Below are 19,924 nucleotides of genomic sequence, written 5' to 3'. Positions count from 1 at the left end.
GAGGGAGAGATTATTAATAGGATTTGGGGTGGAAAAGGGCACAGTGGCTGTCAGTAGAATCCTAATAAGAAATAGTATTTCCTGCCTGAGCAAGAGCGAGACCCCATCTCTAAAACCTAGCCAGGCGTTGTGGAGGTGCCTGTAGTTCCAGTTACTTTGGAGGCTGAGGCAAGAGGACTGCTTGAGCCAAAAAAGTTTGAGGTGCTGTGAGCTATGAGGCTATAGCACTCTACCTAGAGTGACAAAGTGAGACTCTATTTAAAAAAAAAAAAAAGTAGTATTGGAACTGGGTCGTGATAGGACTTGGGAATATAAAAATGGATAAAAAGGGGCGGCGCCTGTGGCTCAGTCGGTAAGGCGCCGGCCCCATATACCGAGGGTGGCGGGTTCAAACCGGCCCCGGCCAAACTGTAACCAAAAAATAGCCGGGCGTTGTGGCAGGCGCCTGTAGTCCCAGCTACTCAGGAGGCTGAGGCAAGAGAATCGCTTAAGCCCAGGAGTTGGAGGTTGCTGTGAGCTGTGTGAGGCCACAGCACTCTTACTGAGGGCCCTAAAGTGAGACTCTGTCTCTACCAAAAAAAAAGGATAAAAAGCTTCCCAGAGACAAAAAGTAAGAGTGGCAAGGCCAGCTAAGTGGTTTGTTGTAAGGAAGATCTGAGGATGGCAAATAATAATTTTGTGTCAGTTAATGAATTTTCTTCAGTGGTAAGCTGAGAAATTTGGACTTCATTCTGAAGGTGCTGGGAAGCCTTAATTTTTCAGCAAGAAAATTTTAGAAAATGAGAAGAAAATTGTGTCCTACAGAAGTTAATGTGGCAACAATGCTGAAGTCTAGGAGAATAAGTAGATTATTGCTATAGATCAGATAGGCTAAAAACAACCTGAATTTGAATAGTAGTACTGGAAGTAGTAGTGGAAAACAGAACAGATGTGAAAAAATATGCTGTACTCAGAATCCACAGGAAAAGGCCTGCTGAGTGTTTGGAGGTAAGGAAGGGTGAAGGACTCAATAAGGAAGAAGTTAGGCTTCAGACCTGATTAACAGAAAGTTGTGTCATTTAATGAAAGAGTAGGACAGAGAACTTTTGGGAGAGGTATTCATAATCTTTATTTTAGTTAAAACTGAATTTGAGATAGCATTAGGGGAACCAGGTAGACATGTCCATTAAAACAATTGGGAGTATTGAATTCAAGCTTAAGAGAGATTGAAGTAGGAATAAAATATATGAAATCATCTGCCTAAAGATAATAGTTGAAAACATGATATGGGATTCTCAAGGAAGAAATTGGTACAGAACTAAGAAGATAGCCTAGGACACATACTTGGGTGATACAAAGAGCAGCAAGAAAAAGATGAACAAGAGAAAGTTGTCATAGAAGAAAAAAACCAGTAAGGTTGAGTGTAACAGACTCAGCAGAGGAGAAAGTTCTATGAAAGAGGAGGTGGATAACATATATTTACTTTGCCAGCATTTAGCATTACCTGCTGTTTGCCAGGAACTCTACTGGGCACAGGGATTGTAGCAGTAGGTTTTACCTACTATCAATCTAGCACCTATTCTCATGAAACTTATATTCTGATGAGAAAGAAAGGTATTATTTATATAATCAACAGTGAGATGAATGGTATGAATAAGAACAAGATGTTTTCAGACCATGTAACAGTAAAACTTCTAATTTTGTTAAGGGAATGTGCAGATAAAAACTAAATTGAGACTTTGAAGGATGACTAAGATGGGCACTTTCTACTAAAGTGCTGAGGTAGGGCGGTGCCTGTGGCTCAATGGAGTAGGGCGCTGGCCCCATATGCCGGAGGTGGCGGGTTCAAACCCAGCCCCGGCCAAAACCAAAAAAAAAAAAAACAAAACAAAAAGACAAATAAAGTGCTGAGGTAAGAAAGTATATTGGAGGACTAAAATAAGTCATGGTGAGAATGGTCTGAGATACTAGGCAACATTTAGTGAGCATGTACTGTGTACCAAGAGCTGTCACAACTATGTGTTACCAGATCATGTAGTGTATTAGCCCTTAGAATGTGAGAAGTGATAAAAGGATTTAAACTAAGTGAGTGATAGGGAAAGATTTGGAGGGTTATAAGAATGGTTGTCACTCTTAAAATGTTACAGTGGACCAGATAATAGATGATGGTAGGTCTGTCTAGAGTGGTGATAGCAAGGATTGAAAAAGGTGGATGGATTTGAGATATATTTAAGAAGTTTGGTGATCGAATTGAGAGTGAGGTAAGGAAGCAGGAGGAGTTAAAGCTGATTCCCAGGTTCTGGCTAGAGCAATGGGGTAAATACCATTTGAAAAGGGGAACACCAGAAGAACTGGTTGTGAGAAAGAGAGGAGTGTGTGGCTGTTAGGGACATGTTCAGTAGGAGGCATCAGTGAGATATCCAAAACAAGCTGCAGTTGGAGTTTAGAAGGGGGTATTAGTTGAGAGATAAATTTGCAATCACTAGCAAAAGATTATAGATAAAATTCTCTAAATCAGTAATTCCAAAACTTTAAAGTAGATCAGAATTGCCTGAAAGTTTCAGCACAGATTTCTGGGCCTGGGCCTCACCGAGTTTTTTCATCAGTAGGTCTAGGAATGGAAATCAAGAGTTCGATTTCTATCAGGTTCCTATGTGATGCCTATGCTATTGAGTCAGAGGACCTACTCTGGAATAAAGTGTAGGATAAGTAAACAAGAGACCCAGAACCTAGCCTTGAGGGTATCATTTTCAATTGGAATAGAAGGAATCTACAAAAAGGATGTGACAGAAGTAGAGGAAATAGTATTTATTAGATTTCCCTGACTGAGGATGTGAAATATTTTGGTTGAGAGCATTTTCATGGAATGGTGAGACAAAAACCAAATTTCAGAAATTGCAATGTAAATAGAAGGATCAAAGAAAAAAGTACATAAAATAGATAATTTTGCAAGGAAGTTTTGCTGTAAAAGGGAGAAGATAGGATAGAAGAGGTTTGAATATATGTAAATGTCAATGAAAATATGCCATGCTAAAAGAACGAAAAAGGCTAGGGGAAGACAAAAAAAGATGATGATGATGATAATGACATTGTAAGTAATCAGAGCTTAGGTTCCAGAGAGTACAGGAAAAGATAGGATCCAAGTATAGGTGACGTGGGATAGAGAGCCACCTTCTCCTTTTTTAACAGGTGGGAAAGACGAAGAATGGGTGCGAGTAAGTTTGTAGAGATGATGGTAGGAAACTAATTCCTCTCTGACAGCTTCTTTTTTTATTTGTGAAGTAGGTGAGACCATCCACTGAAATAGAGAAGCAATTTTAAAGAAAATGGAGAAAGTATAACTGTTTTTTGCAAAAAGTGGGGGAATGGGTTGACCATAGAAACATGACAGGATTGCTGAATTGTGTCAAATGGCAAAATGAGATTGGTGTCTTGAGGATACCAAGTGCATATGTATTCCTCTCAGCTGCACTTGGAGTTTGGGTGCAGGCAGGGAGAAGATGGCTAGCAGGGTGGATGTGAACAGAGTAGGTGAAACTGTAGACCTTTGAGGCAAGGGTTCATAGAGTACTGGAAGAGTCATTGAAAGACTGGGCCATGGAACGAAAGCTGTATAAGAAATAAAATGGCATACTGCAATAAGTCAAGGACAATAAGAGAGAAAAAAGATCATGTTTAGTGTGGGAATTTGTTCTGTGTATGCTTTGCCGCAGACAATGCCTAGCATGACCCAAGAATTCACTCATGTCAGTCAGTACCACTACTACCATTTCCCTAGGTCACTGACAGTTTTAAAGTGGTAAATATTAATTTTCTCACATTCTTATTTCTTGAAAGCAATACGTAGGTTTTTAAATTAAACCTTCATTAAATGCATTAATTTCTTTCACATGTACATTTTTTTTTCTTTCCCATACCCATACACACACACACAGAGGACTTTTTTTAGAACTCTGATCCATGGTAAAAAATGATGTGGTGTTTTATAGTCTGTTTTGGTCATGGATTTGCGAATATAACAGGAAAGGAATTGTATGGAAGTAACATAATTTGGTGTAACCCTAGGGAAATAAATTTAGAAATAGTAAAGGAAATAGACTGACAAAGTTACACTGTAGTTGCTGATGTCTACTATGACTTCAATAGAAAGTAAATTTCATCTACCATGTGTGTATTTGCCAGTAAGAAAGATGTCAATAGGAATTAGAAAAAAAACAATGGAAAAAGGAGACTAGTAGTAAGATAGAAAACGAAAATATAAAGGATAAAACTTAACTGTGAACATTTTATTTTAGGCTCAACTATTATTTTCTGTTGAGTAATGGAAAGAAGTCAGGGCAAGAAGGTGCCAGTAAAGAAAAAGCAGAAGGGACAGAAATTGGAGGCCTCTATAAATTTAAAGAACAACTAGCATGAAAGTAGAGAGATGAATAAATAAACTGAGAAGAAAGATTGACTTGGTACCTTGAAGAGTTTCATGACTCGAGACAGTGGAACAGATAGAGTTATGGAAGATTGTAGTCAAAAAGAATAGTGGCAAGTTTCAGATTTTGCTGTCTAAAGATGACGCTTGTTGAGGTTGAAGATCTAAATGAACTGAGTATAGAAAATTGGGGAAGATAATCAGCATAAATGCTAAAATTGTTAAAGATGATGGTGGGGGAGAGAAAGCAGGTCAGCTTGCTCTATACGTTAGTAACAGTGAAAGTAAGATATGGATGTCTAGAGAAGATGTTGATATAACATGGTCTTGCAATATTTTTCTAAAAGCAGCAATATAAAGACCTCTTTAGACCTCTCTTTGCTTTTTGGGATGAAACAAGTCAAAAGAGCACAGTTTTGGAGAAGGTTATAAAGGAGGTGATGTCTTTTGTGAGAGGAGTAAGGATAAAAGAAAAGACATACTTCAGGAAAAAGTGGAACAGGGAGGGGTATGTGCAACGAGCAGGAGCTGGAAGATGATTGGCAGATAGCAATGAGGTTAATGTGGAGAGCCAGAAGTGATGAGCTGAATGAGTGCTGGTGGGATTTGCAAAGGGGAGGTTTTTCTGTATCTTAGAGCAGCCATGATGTACAGAAGAGGGAAAGGGGAAACTAGAAGTTGCTAGATAGTCTAGAGCAGTGGACTCCAAACTTTTATTTATTCTATGAGTAAAAGAACTGAGCATTTTTCATACATATGTGATTAGTCGTCGATTATATACAAGCATTATTATTCCTCTGTATATAAACAGCTTTTTTAAACAAAAATCAATAGCAATTTTATTATTTTTCTCCTTGTATTTCACTGTGGGGACCACTGGGGCTAGTTGTGGGACATGTGGAAGAACTGGCTTCAAGGTTCCAATTGGAATGTTGGTGTTCAGGACTTCTGTAGTCTTGTGCTGACTGACACCTAATGTGTAATGTAAACCTTTTATCTGTGATTACAAAAATACATAACAACAAAACTTGGCTTTCATTTTTCAGCATAGAAATTTCAAGTAATGGTCTTTCTAATATATCACAAGGCTTCTTCTAGGTATCAACCCTTTTGTCATTAGTCCATAAAACAGGATAAGTAAACTATTCCATTTAGCTATATAAAAGCAGATCAATAGAAAGGTTAGGCTGTTTTCCCCTGTTCATTCTAGAAGAGTGCTGGGTTTACCCTTTTAATCATGGAAATTTTATTGAGGAGCTGTTTTTTTCTCAGAACGTGTGTGGTAACCAGCCCTGTGAGTAAATTTAAAAATACCTTTTTGTACCTATCGTTACGTAGAGATGATGTATGTAATAACGTAATATTAAGAAGTGACAGGGTGCTTCTCAGTTTTCTTAAATTCTTACTAATACAATTTGAAATGTGGTTACTTTTTCATTCTAGTATTGGCCTTTTTAAACTCCTTTTCTTGGGTGATTCAGATGACATTTTAGTAAAGCACAGAATTTGACAATTTTGGTGTTATCAGGTAGATAAATAGTAGCTTCTTGGGAACTTAAAAAAAAAAAAAAGTGACCAGGCGTATGTGTGTTTCTCATGTGACCTGGAAAGGGCTGAGGAGGGATGTAGGCGAAAGGAAACAAGCAAAATCCCCTTTCAGACTGCTTTCAAATGCCAAGAATTCAACCTACAGCAAGTTTTTGGTAGTGTTATAGACCTCTAAAAGTAAGAGATGACTGTGAAATTGCTGCCATATTTTAAGTATTTATGGTACTCAGAGACCTTATTGTTTAAAAAAAATAGGTTAATGCAATCTAAAGATGACTAATGAGGGTATCAGTGTGTTCCAAGTTTGGGGACAAAGACTAAGGCACCCTTTAACCATTGCCCTCCTGTGACACCTCCTGCACGTACAAACACATACACAGCACATCTTTGGTTTTGTCCTGGAAATAAAGTTTGAGAGAAATTTTGATAGAGAGTTAACTTGATCTAAACACATCAAGTTCTATGTACTGAAATTATAAGTGTATCTTTGAATACACTTATAAGAGACTTAGGAAGAGGCTTAGGAAGAGCCTTCCTTAGCAGAGCCTTAGGAAGAGCCTTCCTTAGCAGAGCCTTAGGAAGAGGCTCTGTAAAGCTTATCTGGTTTTAAAATTTTGCCATGGCTGTGGATACACAGAAAATGATAATGCTGGTTGTTTCAGCAGAAAAGAATCAGGTAAAGCCAGTCAGGAGTAAGAAGGAAATTTGCTTTTATCTGTAATAACCTTCTGGACATTTTAAATTTTGTATCATGTACACAGTATTATCTATTATAAACAAATGAACAAAATAGTTAAAACTTTGTTGACATAAATAATTGTACTTTTTCTTTAAATTACTTCCCTGTCTTTTTTTACTTCAGGTGTTTGCAATGGCTGCCTCCGTGAACCTGGAACTTGATCCCATTTTTTTGAAAGCACTGGGTTTCTTACATTCAAAGAGTAAAGATTCTGCTGAAAAGCTAAAAGCACTGCTTGATGAATCTTTGGCTCGGGGCATTGATTCAAGTTACCGGCCATCTCAAAAGGTACCTACATGAATAAAAAGCTTGGAGAGAATTTTGTAAGGCCTGTAGTAGTAACAGAGCATTTAAACCATTTCAAAATGATCTCCACAAAAATAATTTTTCCTTGTGGTAAGAAGAAATTATATTCTTTAACATTCTTTTCTTCCCTCAAGTTTTCAGAGAACTGTTATGCCTCATAGAAAAATTAGCTGAGAGTGCAGAGTATTCTCTACTACTTTATGTGTATAGAATCCAGCTTGTTTATGAATTCCTTTACTTTCCAGTTCTTTATGATCAGAATTGTTTTTTAAAGCTGCTGGATGTAACCACAACTTACTTATAATTATTCTCTAATGTTTTAAGGACAAAAATAAAATGAAGTAAAAGGACAGGTATTTTCAACAAAGTAAATTGATGTGGGTAGGCTGATTTAAGAGAAAAGGAGGTGTAAGGTATGGTTGAACTCTGAGAACTATGTAGTTTCAATAACAATGCAGCCAGTGGTACTTTATATGAAAAGAATACGCATTTTGGAATCAGACAAAGCTATTTTAAATCCCAGCTGACTTCTAATAGTTGTGTGATAATAATAGGTAACATATCTTGCATGTTTGCTATGTCCTGGGCACTTAGTTCTGAGTGGTTTATGTATATAATTTTAATTAAGATAACAGTCCTTTGGATTTGATATTGTTTACTTTCCTCATTTTACATAAAGTAACTGGTAAATGGTAACTTCATTCCATGAGTCTTTGTTTATTTGTAAAATGGGGATAGTAAGCGTTACTTTGCACCCTTGTGATAATGAAAAGAGGCATCATATGTCAGTTCCTTAATGTGGTATCTATCTGGTATATATAGGGTGTCTGTAAAGTTTGTGTGCAGTTTAAAATTGCACACTAACTTCATGGACACTGTGTATACTAGGTTCTCAGTGAATGACAGCTTTTATTGTGTTCGGTAATACCTACAAAGACATTTTTTCAAGCTCTTCTAAAGCCCTATCCCTGAAACTACAAGTCACTGGGGTGTGTGGACCTGGATACCAAACTGAGAAGGGGAAGATAGAACTACATGACCAGCTCAAGTCTAATCAGAATCTGAAGCTCAAGAGAGAGTTAAATCCCAGGTTCAGTGTACAAGTAAATAGTGATTATTTTGTTCCCAACCTTCTTTCAGTACTAGTTCTAGTACCCTCAGACCTTTTTACTGTCTTTTGAATAGTAGAATCTTTGTGACCTTATTTCCTCTACCCATTCTCATTTTGACAGGTTTAATGAGTTTAAATGCACCCAATTAAGATAGCTTTACCAAAAACACACTACCAAGTTTATTCTGCTGTGGGTATTGGTGTTGTCCAAATAGGAAAAACCTATTATTATTAAAAAACAAACAAAAAAAAAAAAAACAGCATTATGAGATTCTCGAAGTTCATCTTTTAAAGTTTATGACAAATTTGTTGTGATTAAAAGCTTATTGCTTGCCGTGCAAGTGGTTCACGCCTATAATCCTAGCACTGTGGGAGGGTGAGGTGGATAGATTGCTTGAGCTCAGGAATTCACATTGCCTGAGCAAGAGTGAGACTTGTCTATACTAAAAATTATCTGGGCGTTGTGGTGCAGGCCTGTAGTTCCAGCTACTCAGGAAGTTGAAGCAAGAGGATGTCTTGAGCCCAAGAATTTGAGGTTGCTGTGAGCTATGATGCCACAGCATTCTACCCAGGTACCCAGGGCAATAGGGTGAGACAGTCTCAAAAAAAAAAAAAAAAAATGGTGCCTTTAGATTTGTAACTAGTGTTTATTTCTCTTGGTCAGTTTGGAAAAACACATACTCTGTCATGTATTTTAAAAGCCTACATCCATTTAATTTGAGGCTTCAGTTCAATATTTCCATCAGTTGAATTGTGTAAAAAGAATGACTTATGTCAGTATTTCTCTAACTTTGTCATACCTAAGAATCACCCAAAGGTAGTGATATACTTGTGAACATTACCAGCTCTCCAAATGTATTTTAACACGAATATTTGTTTATATTCATTTACATTAATGAGTAGTCAAATGTGAAATCATGAATTTAGAACTTAGCTCATGCATCAGTGACTTGATCGACTTCTTAGCTGAATTAGTTTTTTCAAATACCTCAAGATTGTTCTCAGTTTCTTATGTTAGAACTAAATACCAAATAATTTTTTTTTTTTTTTTTTTGGAAGCAAGTTCTGGTGTGTTTTCAGGATAACCTCAAACTCCTTAGCTCAAGTGATCCTCCTGCTTCAGCCTCTAGAGTAGCAAATAGGAAATATTTTAGGTTTTATAGACTAGCTGGTCTCTGTTGGAACTATTTAATTGTGTTATAACAGCATGAAAACAGCCATACATTATACATAAATGAATGAATATATAGCAATGTTACAATATAACTAAAAAACTATAGGCCTCAGTTAACTAAAGAATTGGCACAATAAACAAGCCCTGCTTGATAGGTCTGGAGCCCCTTATCTCATCTCTTCCCCTTTTCTTCTTCCTTAGAAGTAGCCACTATTCTGAAGTTGATGTGTGTTATTCCCATTTATATTTCTGTACTTATACAAGAACATAAACTGCACTCAGCTGTTTTAGTTTTATTTAGAATGATGAGGAAATCCCGTTCCTTTGGAGGAGGGAGGGATCCCAAGGAGCTATTATATACATATACTTTGTATATATTATTAATAAAAATAAATAAGAAGTATCTATATCAGCAAAGCTATAAGAATAAGGATTCAAAGTTTAAAACAGAATGAAAAGACAAGCCACAGATGGACAGGAAATATTTGCCAATAGTATGTCTTTTAAACGTTTTGTGCCCAGAATCTAGAAGCTACTCTTTAAATTCAATAATTAACAAACAACCCCGTTTTTTAAAATGAGAAAAAAATTATTAAAGTTTTAAATAGTTCACCAAAAGAGATATATGTTTAACAAATGAACACTTGAAAAAATGTTCAGCATCATCAGCCACTAGGGAAATATAAACTAAATCCACACACATATTAGAATGTCTGAAGTTAAAAAGACTGGCCATACCAAGTGTTGGTAGTGTTGTGAAGGAACTGGAACTTTCATATCTTCCTTGTGGAAATGTGAAATGGTACAGCCACTTTGGAACACAGTTAGGTAATTTCTTAGAAAATTAACCGTATACTTATTATATGACCTAGTCATTTTACTCTTAGACATTTATTGAAATGAAAATATATGTTCATACAGTGACTTACACATGAATGTTTGCAACATCTTTATTTGTAATATCCCCAAACTCCAGACATCCCAAATGTCCATCCATAGGTAAACAAATTGTGGTATGTATATTCAATGGAATATTATTCTGCAATAAGAAGGAATAAACTATTGATAAACACAACAGATGGATGAATCTCAAAATAAATATGCTGATTAAAAGAAGTTACACCAAAAAATGTACAATATAATTCCACTTATATACCTTTCTAAGAATTGCAGACTAATCTGTAGTTACAGAAATATCAGGGATACATAGTTTCACGGGATATATACCTAGAAGAGAATGGTTGTAAACAACCAGGAGGAAATGTGAGGGGATGATGGATGGTGTCCATGATACTGATTATAGTGATGGTGTCAGAAGTGTATGCATATGTCAAAACTTATCAAATTTTATACTTTCATTAGGGGCAGTTTATATATCAATTATTTCTTAGTAAAGTTATTTAAGAACAGGGTATTACATTGGTTATAACATTGTATCTTAATTTTTAACCTAAACTTGTTTAGATCTGTTTTTTATGATGTATTAGATAGTCTTGAATATTTAATTCTTGAACATTTAATTACTGGTTATCTTTTTATTTCACTTTATAGGATGTGGAGCCACCCAAAATTTCAAGCACAAAAACTGTTTCCATTAAACAAGAGCCCAAAACATCATCCAGTCTTCCTCCTGGCAATAATAATGGCAAGGTCCTTACAACTGAAAAGGTAAAGAAGGAAGCTGAAAAGAGACCTGCTGATAAAGTAAGTTTATTTTTTTTTTAAAACTAGTTAAAAGCAAAAAAGAGTAAGTTATTTGTTCCTCAGGCAGAAAACAATGTTTTGTGCCTATGTCTTTTACAATAATGGGTATAGGCACATGGTAATCACTCAGTAGATAAATTTTGCTTGGTATAGATGTTGGCTTTTTGAATGAGTAAAATTTGGAATTTTTTTGATTAAATTTAAGTGGTTAATTTGTTTTAGCTATTTATTGAAGTCTTTATCAATAAATATGTGAACCTTAGGGACTATAGTAATTTTGAGGGTAAACTTCAATCCATACCTCCAAGTTTCTAGATGGATAGTTGTTGGAAAGAAAAAACAGGTAGTTGTTGGAAAGTAAAATTTCAAATGACTAAACATGAACTTTGTTATACAATGCATGCACCTTAACAGGGCGACAGGTAATTCTTGGGTTGTGTATTTTGGATTATTTCCACAAGTAGTGATTAAGATTTTAGCAATTAATAAAAAATATTCTTGCCTTCAGGGTGGGATGTAGGATATATGTTTTTATACTTTCATTAAATAGTACTATTCATAAACTGTATTATATTATTTTCTTTACTTTTAAATTTACATAAATCGTATACTGTGTATATATATTCTTTAGTAACTTTTTCTCCACTCAACACTGTGCTTTTCTAATTTATCTATATTTATGCATATAGATCTAGATAATTCTTTTAGCTACCACATAATATTCATTTTATAAATAAAACAATTTATCCGTTTCTCTACTGATGAGCAATTAGGTCATTTTTCCTTTTTCTCTATCATATGTGGTATCATTGACCTACTTTATATATCTCTTTGCAAACATGTTAGTGGTTTCTATAGGATACATATTTGTAAGTTGATACAATAGGATATAACATCTTCAACATTATTAGACATTGCCAAATTGCCAAAAGTGGATATATTATATTTATACTGCCATCAACAAAACGTAAGAATTCCAAGTTCTGCACATCTTACCAACTTTCTAATTTTTGCCAATCTTGCAACTATACTGTTCATATTTATATTCTACAAAAAGGAGCCAGAATTGACTTTGACGCAAATATGGCAATGTGAAGTTTGGATGACTAGAAGATATCTCATTATTTACTTTCTTTCAAAATATTTTAAATATTAGTAGTTTATAATTAAAATTATTTAAATTAAATAGCCTTATTATTCTCAATACAGGGGGGGAAACATCTTATTGGGGGGAAATGCAGTTTATGTAAATCCATTGAACTTCCAGAACTCTTTACTAGATAGAAGAGTACAAAGAGTACCAGTATATGTTAAACTGTTCTGGTTTATTTCTATCTTGCTGATTTCCTTTAACATACTAATTGTAAGTTAGTTATAATTCTACCTTAATGTGTGTATCACATCTGTCTCTAACAATGTGAAATATCATCACATACTATTTTCCTTCTTTGTCTCTCAGTGGTTGAAAGTTTATTCTACCACATTACTGTCATTATTATTTTCTGATATGTGCTTTTTATAGATGAAATCAGACATTCCTGAAGGAGTTGATATTCCTAAGAAACCTAGATTGGAGAAACCAGAGACACGATCCTCTCCCATTACCGTTCAAACTAGCAAAGATTTAGCTATGGCTGATCTTTCTAGTTTTGAAGAGACCAGTGCTGATGATTTTGCCATGGAGATGGGATTGGCCTGTGTTGTATGTAGGTAAGTTGTACCTTGCCACGGATTCTTTTGTTTCTTTGTAAAGAGCACACAACTCCTTCTCCCAAATCAGAGTAATCATTGGGTGTTTTCCATTTTGTTTTTATTATTTGGGAGTGATGAGGAGATACGTAGATTATACCTTATGAACTGACCATGTACCTGTTTAACATCTTGAAACTTGGCAAATATTTTATCTTTTTGACTATGACTTCTTTAATCTGTTATGTTGTGGTAACATTTTCTACATTCTTGGGTTCTAGAGGGAAAGTGATGATTGTATTATTCTTCAGTAAGGAGGAGTCTATTCAGTAGGCTCAATTATTTACATCTTTTGAGGAAGTCTGTGCCTTTTTTTTTCTGAATTGTTGATGGCTTTTATAAAGATAAAATTGTGTACAATTTCCCAAAATACTATTAATTCTTTTCCTAAGGCTAATAAAGATGAAAGGAATGCTTCCTGTAGGTTTTGCTGATTGGTGTCTTAAAATGTGGATGCATAATTACTAAAATGTAATTTTACTTAGAAGAAAATACATTTTAAAAATCAGAAATAACTAGAGACTTAATATTAATAATACTTGTAATAATAACTAGATAATAATAATACTAAATAACATCAACTTCTTAATGCCAGAGGCTAAGTTTTTCATTGTTAATTGGTTTCTTTATCACAACAAAGATTGATATTTTTGTTGCTGTTTTAGTCATAAAAATGTTCAATTCTGTTGCACTGGGACTGAGTAAATAACTATAAGCTTTTATGAACATAATAGAGAATGAATTAATGTGCTTTCTGAATAGAATCATTTGTTAAGAGATTCATTGTTTTCATATGTATTTATTTTAACCTTTATGTTCTATAATAAATGATAAAGTAATAATGGAGATATACATATACACCCTCCATTAAGAGACTTACTATGATAATTTAAGGAGTTTAATAGAAATGCAGAGAAATAGTCAATGTATGATACTGTTATAGGACTAATCAAAGTCTGCCTTCTGATAGAAAAAAATTACAGTGAGGAATGACAAGGACAAAATAGCCAAATATAATTAAGGCAACTTAAGTATTTATTAATGGTTGAACATAAGCTTAAAAGGAATGAAGGGCAGACTCCATGAATATGTTGTTTTGTTCTTTGTTTTTTGGAACTTTTTTTTCCTTTTTAATATGCCAAATTTTACTTGAAAAATTCTGAAATGACTTAAGATATTACATGCAGGAAAGTGTAATATTTAGTGGTCTGTTTTCTTAGGCAAATGACTGTGGCATCTGGTAATCAATTAGTCGAATGTCAGGAATGCCATAATCTCTACCACCAAGATTGCCATAAACCCCAGGTGACAGACAAGGAAGTGAATGACCCGCGTCTGGTGTGGTATTGTGCCCGATGTACCAGACAAATGAAAAGAATGGTAAGAATCATACTTTTCTTTATCTTAATAGTCTCTGTCACTTTTTCGTTAGTATGTGTTTTCAAAACAAACAAGTGAACATTTAGGATATTGAAGAAATAATATAAACTGGTTATGTAAATGTTTGTATACATAGTAATGCACATGTGGTTTGTATGTCTATGCCTAAAGACTAACCATACCATGTTATAGGCATTTTCTCTGTTTAGCTTTTAGCTTATTCTAATATAGATAAACAAACAGAATTAGTGACCTACACATCAGTGTATTTATAAACACAGTAAAAATACTGTGAAATACTGTGGGAGGTAGTTATATACAAAGTCCCCAGTTTGTCAAGTCTGATAAGAAAATACAGAAAGTTTTAGAGTGAGCTTAAGCCACCAAACTTGTGTGTACAGAGGCAGTACTGTGTGTGTCTCTTGTCTTTCCATCTGTTATTTCTCTGTTTGTCTTCTCGTTGTCTTCAAGTGATCATTTATCTCATTCTAATGTACTTACCTCTTTTTACTCTTCACCTATATTACTGTCCTTAACATCATTCTGCATCATTTTTTGTTCGTTATTTGTTATTATGTTTTTCTAACTTTTATTCATTTATAAAGGCAATAAATGATAAGTGAATTTCATAATTTTCCTTTTAAAGAAATCAGGGAGTCGCCATCTACTTCAGTGACTTGTTCAGTCCTCCCCTTTCCATCCCTCTTCCCTTTTTTAGATTTTAGATTTTTAGAACTCTTAATAGAAAAGGTCTCATGTTGTAAATGAATTTCTACATAAAATAAATTTGATCAAATATATCTTTTTAAGGTCAGAATTACTTAAAGTAAAACTACAAGATGTACGTTTTACTTTATAATCAGTTAAATTAGAAATAGGAAATGAAAAGTACTCAAATTTCAATTTTATTTGTAACAAGAAATTGTTGTGACAAGTTTTAGTTTTCTCTGCTCAATTTGATTTTTATTTAGTTTATTATTTAAACAAGTTCTTTAGGATTTTGACCAAAATTATTACAGATGAGCAATATAATACATTCCAGAGCATTGATAAGAAACCAGTAAGAATTGATAATTGTCAAAAGAAACAAGTTGTAACAGTAATCTGTTTTTCTTTAGTATATCTTCAAAGTTTTTTCAATTGTATTTCACTCTAACTCTTAATCGCTAAAGCAAGCATGTTCTCCCTGTGTTTTTTCTCTCCATTTTTTTTTTTTTTGTGTGTGTGTGACTTAGTTTACACCAAATCTGTGTTGATAGTTCTAACCCTCTTTCTGGGTGAGCTTCTGCAACTCCCTAGTCAACTAGATATCTTACAGGTACTTTAAGTTCAACATCTTTAAAATGTTCTCTCCTCAGTTTTTTCCCATTTGCATCAGCTACAGAACATTATCTTTAATGCCTCTCTTGATTCCCTACTCTTTTGTTTCCCAAATTTGTTAATTCTACCTCTCATATATCTCTCATTCTCTTCATTTCTCTTTTATTACCCTGTTCTATACATCCATCATTACTTATCTATTGCAGTAGCCTCTTAAGAGGTTTCTTTGCTTCCCTTCAATACACTTTACTCACTACAATTAGAATAATTAGAATCATTCTTTTAAAATGTTTATCTGACTATCTGCTTAAAGATGTCCAGTGGCTCTCAGTTCCTTATATAATGAGGTTATACTCCTTAGCGTGCATATGTGGACTCTCTCTCTGACCCAAGTCTACCATTAGCCTTCTCTTTCACTGCTTTACCATATACACTCATACACTCTGGCCATGCCAGACTATATCATTCCCTGAATATGTGGGTAAACTTTCATGTTCTGGCATGTCTGCTTCTCAGCTGCTTTTCTTTGTCTGGGATAATGTTTATTCTTTATTTGCTTTGCAAATTAAATGTGTAATTCACTCATCAATAAGACCATGTCTTAAATCATCAGCGTCAAAAACAAAGCACAGGTCTGAGCATCTTTTGCATTCTCTTGTTCTTATTCCAAGATTAGTAAAAGAGAGAAAATGTGGATTAGTGCCAGAAATCAACAGTAGTGCAATGTATGTATCTGAGAATCAAAAGGACTAAATAGGGAACCATGGCTAATAATAGAACATGTCTTGGCTACACAAAGAGCAGATGTGGGCAATACCAAAAGACATGATCTACAGTATCCTGAAGATCAGGATCCGATAAACATTAAGTTTAATGAGAGAATGGAATTTGGAACAGTAGAGATTGTAAATCTAGTCATTCTAACCATAACTGCTTTAAGTAAGATTCTCATGTGTGCATTGGTTATTGCTCCAAGGTCTCTCAAAGATGTTATAATGTCCTATTCCTCCTTGCACTAATTTCTCCAACTGGGCATGTTCTGCATACATGTTATTATAAGAAGACCTTGTTGAGAATGTTGTGATAGTGTATTGCAGGGTCCAAGGTCATTCAGTTCTATAATTTTCTCTCAGCCCCATGATGGGTTTTACCCCAGCTCAAGGTAAGAGACTCACATCACTTACTGCACTGGTTCTCCATCTAAGGTAGCAGTACATTCATAGTTGGTAGCATTTAGAAATATGTGGGGTTTTTTCATTACTGCCATATTGGCACTTAGTGCTTGAGTAGAGTATTTTATACTTTCTGCAATGTGTGAAGCAATTACTCAATGAAAAATTGTAATGCCTTTGTTGAACAACACTGAGTCAATTATTGTATCCTACTTCCCTAAACTAGTATTACCAGCAGAGGACAAATGGCTCTGGAAATTACTCAGTTTCTAAGATAGCTGGGTAAAATAGGGAGACAGTAGATCCACAGATGATCTCCTAGGCAGAGGTCCTGTCTTGGCTTCATGTGCTGAAGCAGACAGGTTAGATTGGTCTTCAGAGTCTGGCTTCTGGATGGTAGCTGTGGGAAAAGGGCACTTAAGACTGGAAGGCCGTTTAAGACCGGAATCCATGGCTATGGAGAACATATGTTTCTGATTCACTATGAGAGCAGCAGTCTCTTAACAGTTTTGCAGTAAAGGATAAAATGCCCTCCTTTCCTGCTGGTGAGATTTTAACCACACATAGTCTTCCAACATCGTTTATATATATATATATATATATATATATATATTTTTTTTTTTTTTTTTTTTTTTTTTTTGCAGTTTTTGGCCAGGGCTGGGCTTGAACCCGCCACCTCCGGCATATGGGGCCAATGCCCTACTCCTTTGAGCCACAGACGCTGCCCCATCCTTTATATTTTTAATCTGAATCTTGCTTTATAAGTGGTGCTAGAAATAGCTGTACTTTGATGTGGAATGTATATAATGTAAAAAGCAACATTAATTGCGATTTAAGGAACAAAATATATAGTACAGCAAACAATAGCACAAGAAGATTACATAAGCAGTTCCTTCTGAGAGAAAAGAATTTTTTTTTAAGTTAACAAAAAGGCTTTAAAAAGGGTAAAATAGGCCAAATTCAGGCTTCTGGAATGAGAGGACAAATTATTAATAAATTCCCTGGTATAGTATTGTGTAGAGTTAGGAGGATTATCAAAGACTATGGAATGGTTGTCTGGGAGCGTTTTTCCCCATCCAGAATGGATGGGTTCTTCCAGATTCAGTTTGTTTATCCTTTGTAAATAATAATGTATAAATGGTCACTATTATTTTTAGCACTTAACATGTGCCAGGCATTATGTTAAACTCTTACCATAATTCATCCTTATAACCCACCTTTGAAATAGATGGTATTATTACCATTTTACAGATGAAGAGAACAAGGCTTTTAGATATTTACATATTTTACCTGAAGTAACATGGCTAGGAAAGTAGTTCAGCTGGGTTTTAATCCTACCTCATTATGTTTGACTCCAAAAGCTGTACTCTAAAACATTGAAGTGTACTATCTGTATAGTTGTGTCTACATGGAAAACACTTAAAAACTAAAAATTTGGTAAAGTTTTTAGTTATAAAATAAGAGAAAAAAATCAATTATTGTCTAAATCAAACTGAAAATGCTTATAAAGGAATATTGGATACAAATTCCTTTTATATAATATAGGAATTTGTTTTTATGTCTCTAAGGATTTAGTATGCCCAGTTCTACAGTGTGGAAAAAGAAGTTCATAATTTATTAATAGTTTTTTCTTCCCCAGTCTGAATTTAAAACCATATAAATGATTTGAGCTATATTTTAACTCACCCTCAGTAAATAGGGACTCATACTGTAAGCAGAAAACTACTAAGTCTTTGAACAACCATAATGAGAAATAAATGCATTTCATGATGAGTAAAACGACCTAGTTTCATATTGTTTGTGATTTTTCTTTTTCTAAAAGAATGATTTGGTTTGTTTTGTCAAAATCGTATTTAACCAACCCTATTCAGCATAATTGCTAAAGCTTAATATTATCTTTACTGTTTAGAAATTAATGACATTTATCCAAACTATTCGTGTGATGTTGATGATGAAAATAATTTGTCTAAGAGTCTATATATTCATTGTCATAATATTTTTTAATATGTTGAGAACCATTTCATTTCAATGATGAGATTGCTGATAGATTATCAGTTAAGATTTTGTATCTAATTTAATTCACTGATTTTTGCAGGCTCAAAAAACTCAGAAACCACAACAGAAACCAGCCCCTACAGTTGTTTCTGTAGCTCCTGCTGTCAAAGATCCATTAGTTAAGAAACCAGAAACTAAACTCAAACAAGAGACAACTTTTCTAGCATTTAAAAGAACAGAAGTCAAGGTATAGTACATTTCATTTTTATCTAAGATTATATCTTAATTTAGTTAACTAAACAGTAGTTTCTTCAAAAAAAAATTTAATGAGAAACTTTATGTACTAACTTTAGAAATTAAGACTGCATTACTAATAGGTATTAAAGGAACATTTATATCATTATTTAGTCCTTAATTCTGCTGTTTTTCTTTTTATCACAAGTAGAAACTGTAATCACTCTAAAATGACATTCTCTACCATTCTTGTGTGGTTAGATGCTTATCTCCAATTAGGAATTTGGTTTAAATTCTAAGCACTTCTGCCCTCAGTATTAACAAGTTTGCTTCCCATACTATGTAAGCTGATTGGCCTCATTGGTTTTTTTTAATCCCTGCTTATGGGCTATTGAAAAAGTGTTCTTGCTTTGGTGTGTTTTTCTATTTCTTTTTTATCATGAACTTTTATGGTCCTACCTCTTATATTAAAGACCATATCATCTAATAAGAATATTACCTTTCTCATTTCCAGATTTGCATCCTTGAAATCACATGGATTATTATTAATATCTTGGCATTTTGATATCATGGAATTAAATAATTTTCTAATTTAATTTTATAACAAAAATTATATGTATGTATATGTTATGTTATATATGTATAAATTATATACAATAAATATGTATAAATTTACTGGGCTATACATTCTAATTATAAAAATAGTACTGAAGATGGGCCAAAAAAATATTAGCCTCAAATTCTGAAATACTGACCTCAGAAAATTCTAAAGCTATTTACCTTAAGTGATTAAAAATAGCAAGTGCAAGAACCTTAGTGTGGTGAAAAAAAATGTGAATATAAAGTACTTTGAAAAAGGTATTAAAATTATATTTGTAGATCATTTTTTAATTTAATTTACCAAGCAAGAATTGATACCCAAGGGATATCCATTATTGACTTGTCATATAGGAACTTGGTGAATTGGAATAGAAGTAAGAATAACTAATTTATTGAAAGTAATTAGAGTTGCTGTATTCTATGCTTAACCACTTTTTGGTAGTCTTTTTATATTAATCCATTACTTCTAAAGTTTATTTTTAGGAATCGA

General features: G+C 34.0%; 1 protein-coding gene across 5 annotated transcripts in view; it reads left to right on the top strand.

Moving 5' to 3' along the window:
* Positions 1-19,924, top strand: part of INTS12 (integrator complex subunit 12) — a 98,531-nt gene that overhangs the window by 1,378 nt on the left and 77,229 nt on the right. For all 5 annotated transcript variants that reach the window (XM_053560569.1, XM_053560929.1, XM_053560653.1 and 2 more), the window contains exons 2-6: positions 6,813-6,977; positions 10,832-10,984; positions 12,507-12,694; positions 13,954-14,113; positions 18,701-18,847. In XM_053560569.1, the coding sequence (XP_053416544.1) occupies positions 6,813-6,977; positions 10,832-10,984; positions 12,507-12,694; positions 13,954-14,113; positions 18,701-18,847 (813 nt within the window). The remainder of the gene's footprint in view (positions 1-6,812; positions 6,978-10,831; positions 10,985-12,506; positions 12,695-13,953; positions 14,114-18,700; positions 18,848-19,924) is intronic.

The sequence above is a fragment of the Nycticebus coucang genome, chromosome 1 (genome assembly GCF_027406575.1).
Source record: "Nycticebus coucang isolate mNycCou1 chromosome 1, mNycCou1.pri, whole genome shotgun sequence".
In the NCBI taxonomy this organism is placed as follows: domain Eukaryota; kingdom Metazoa; phylum Chordata; class Mammalia; order Primates; family Lorisidae; genus Nycticebus; species Nycticebus coucang.
Note: the sequence above shows the minus strand (reverse complement) of the source record. Positions and strands in the feature narration are given on the sequence as shown.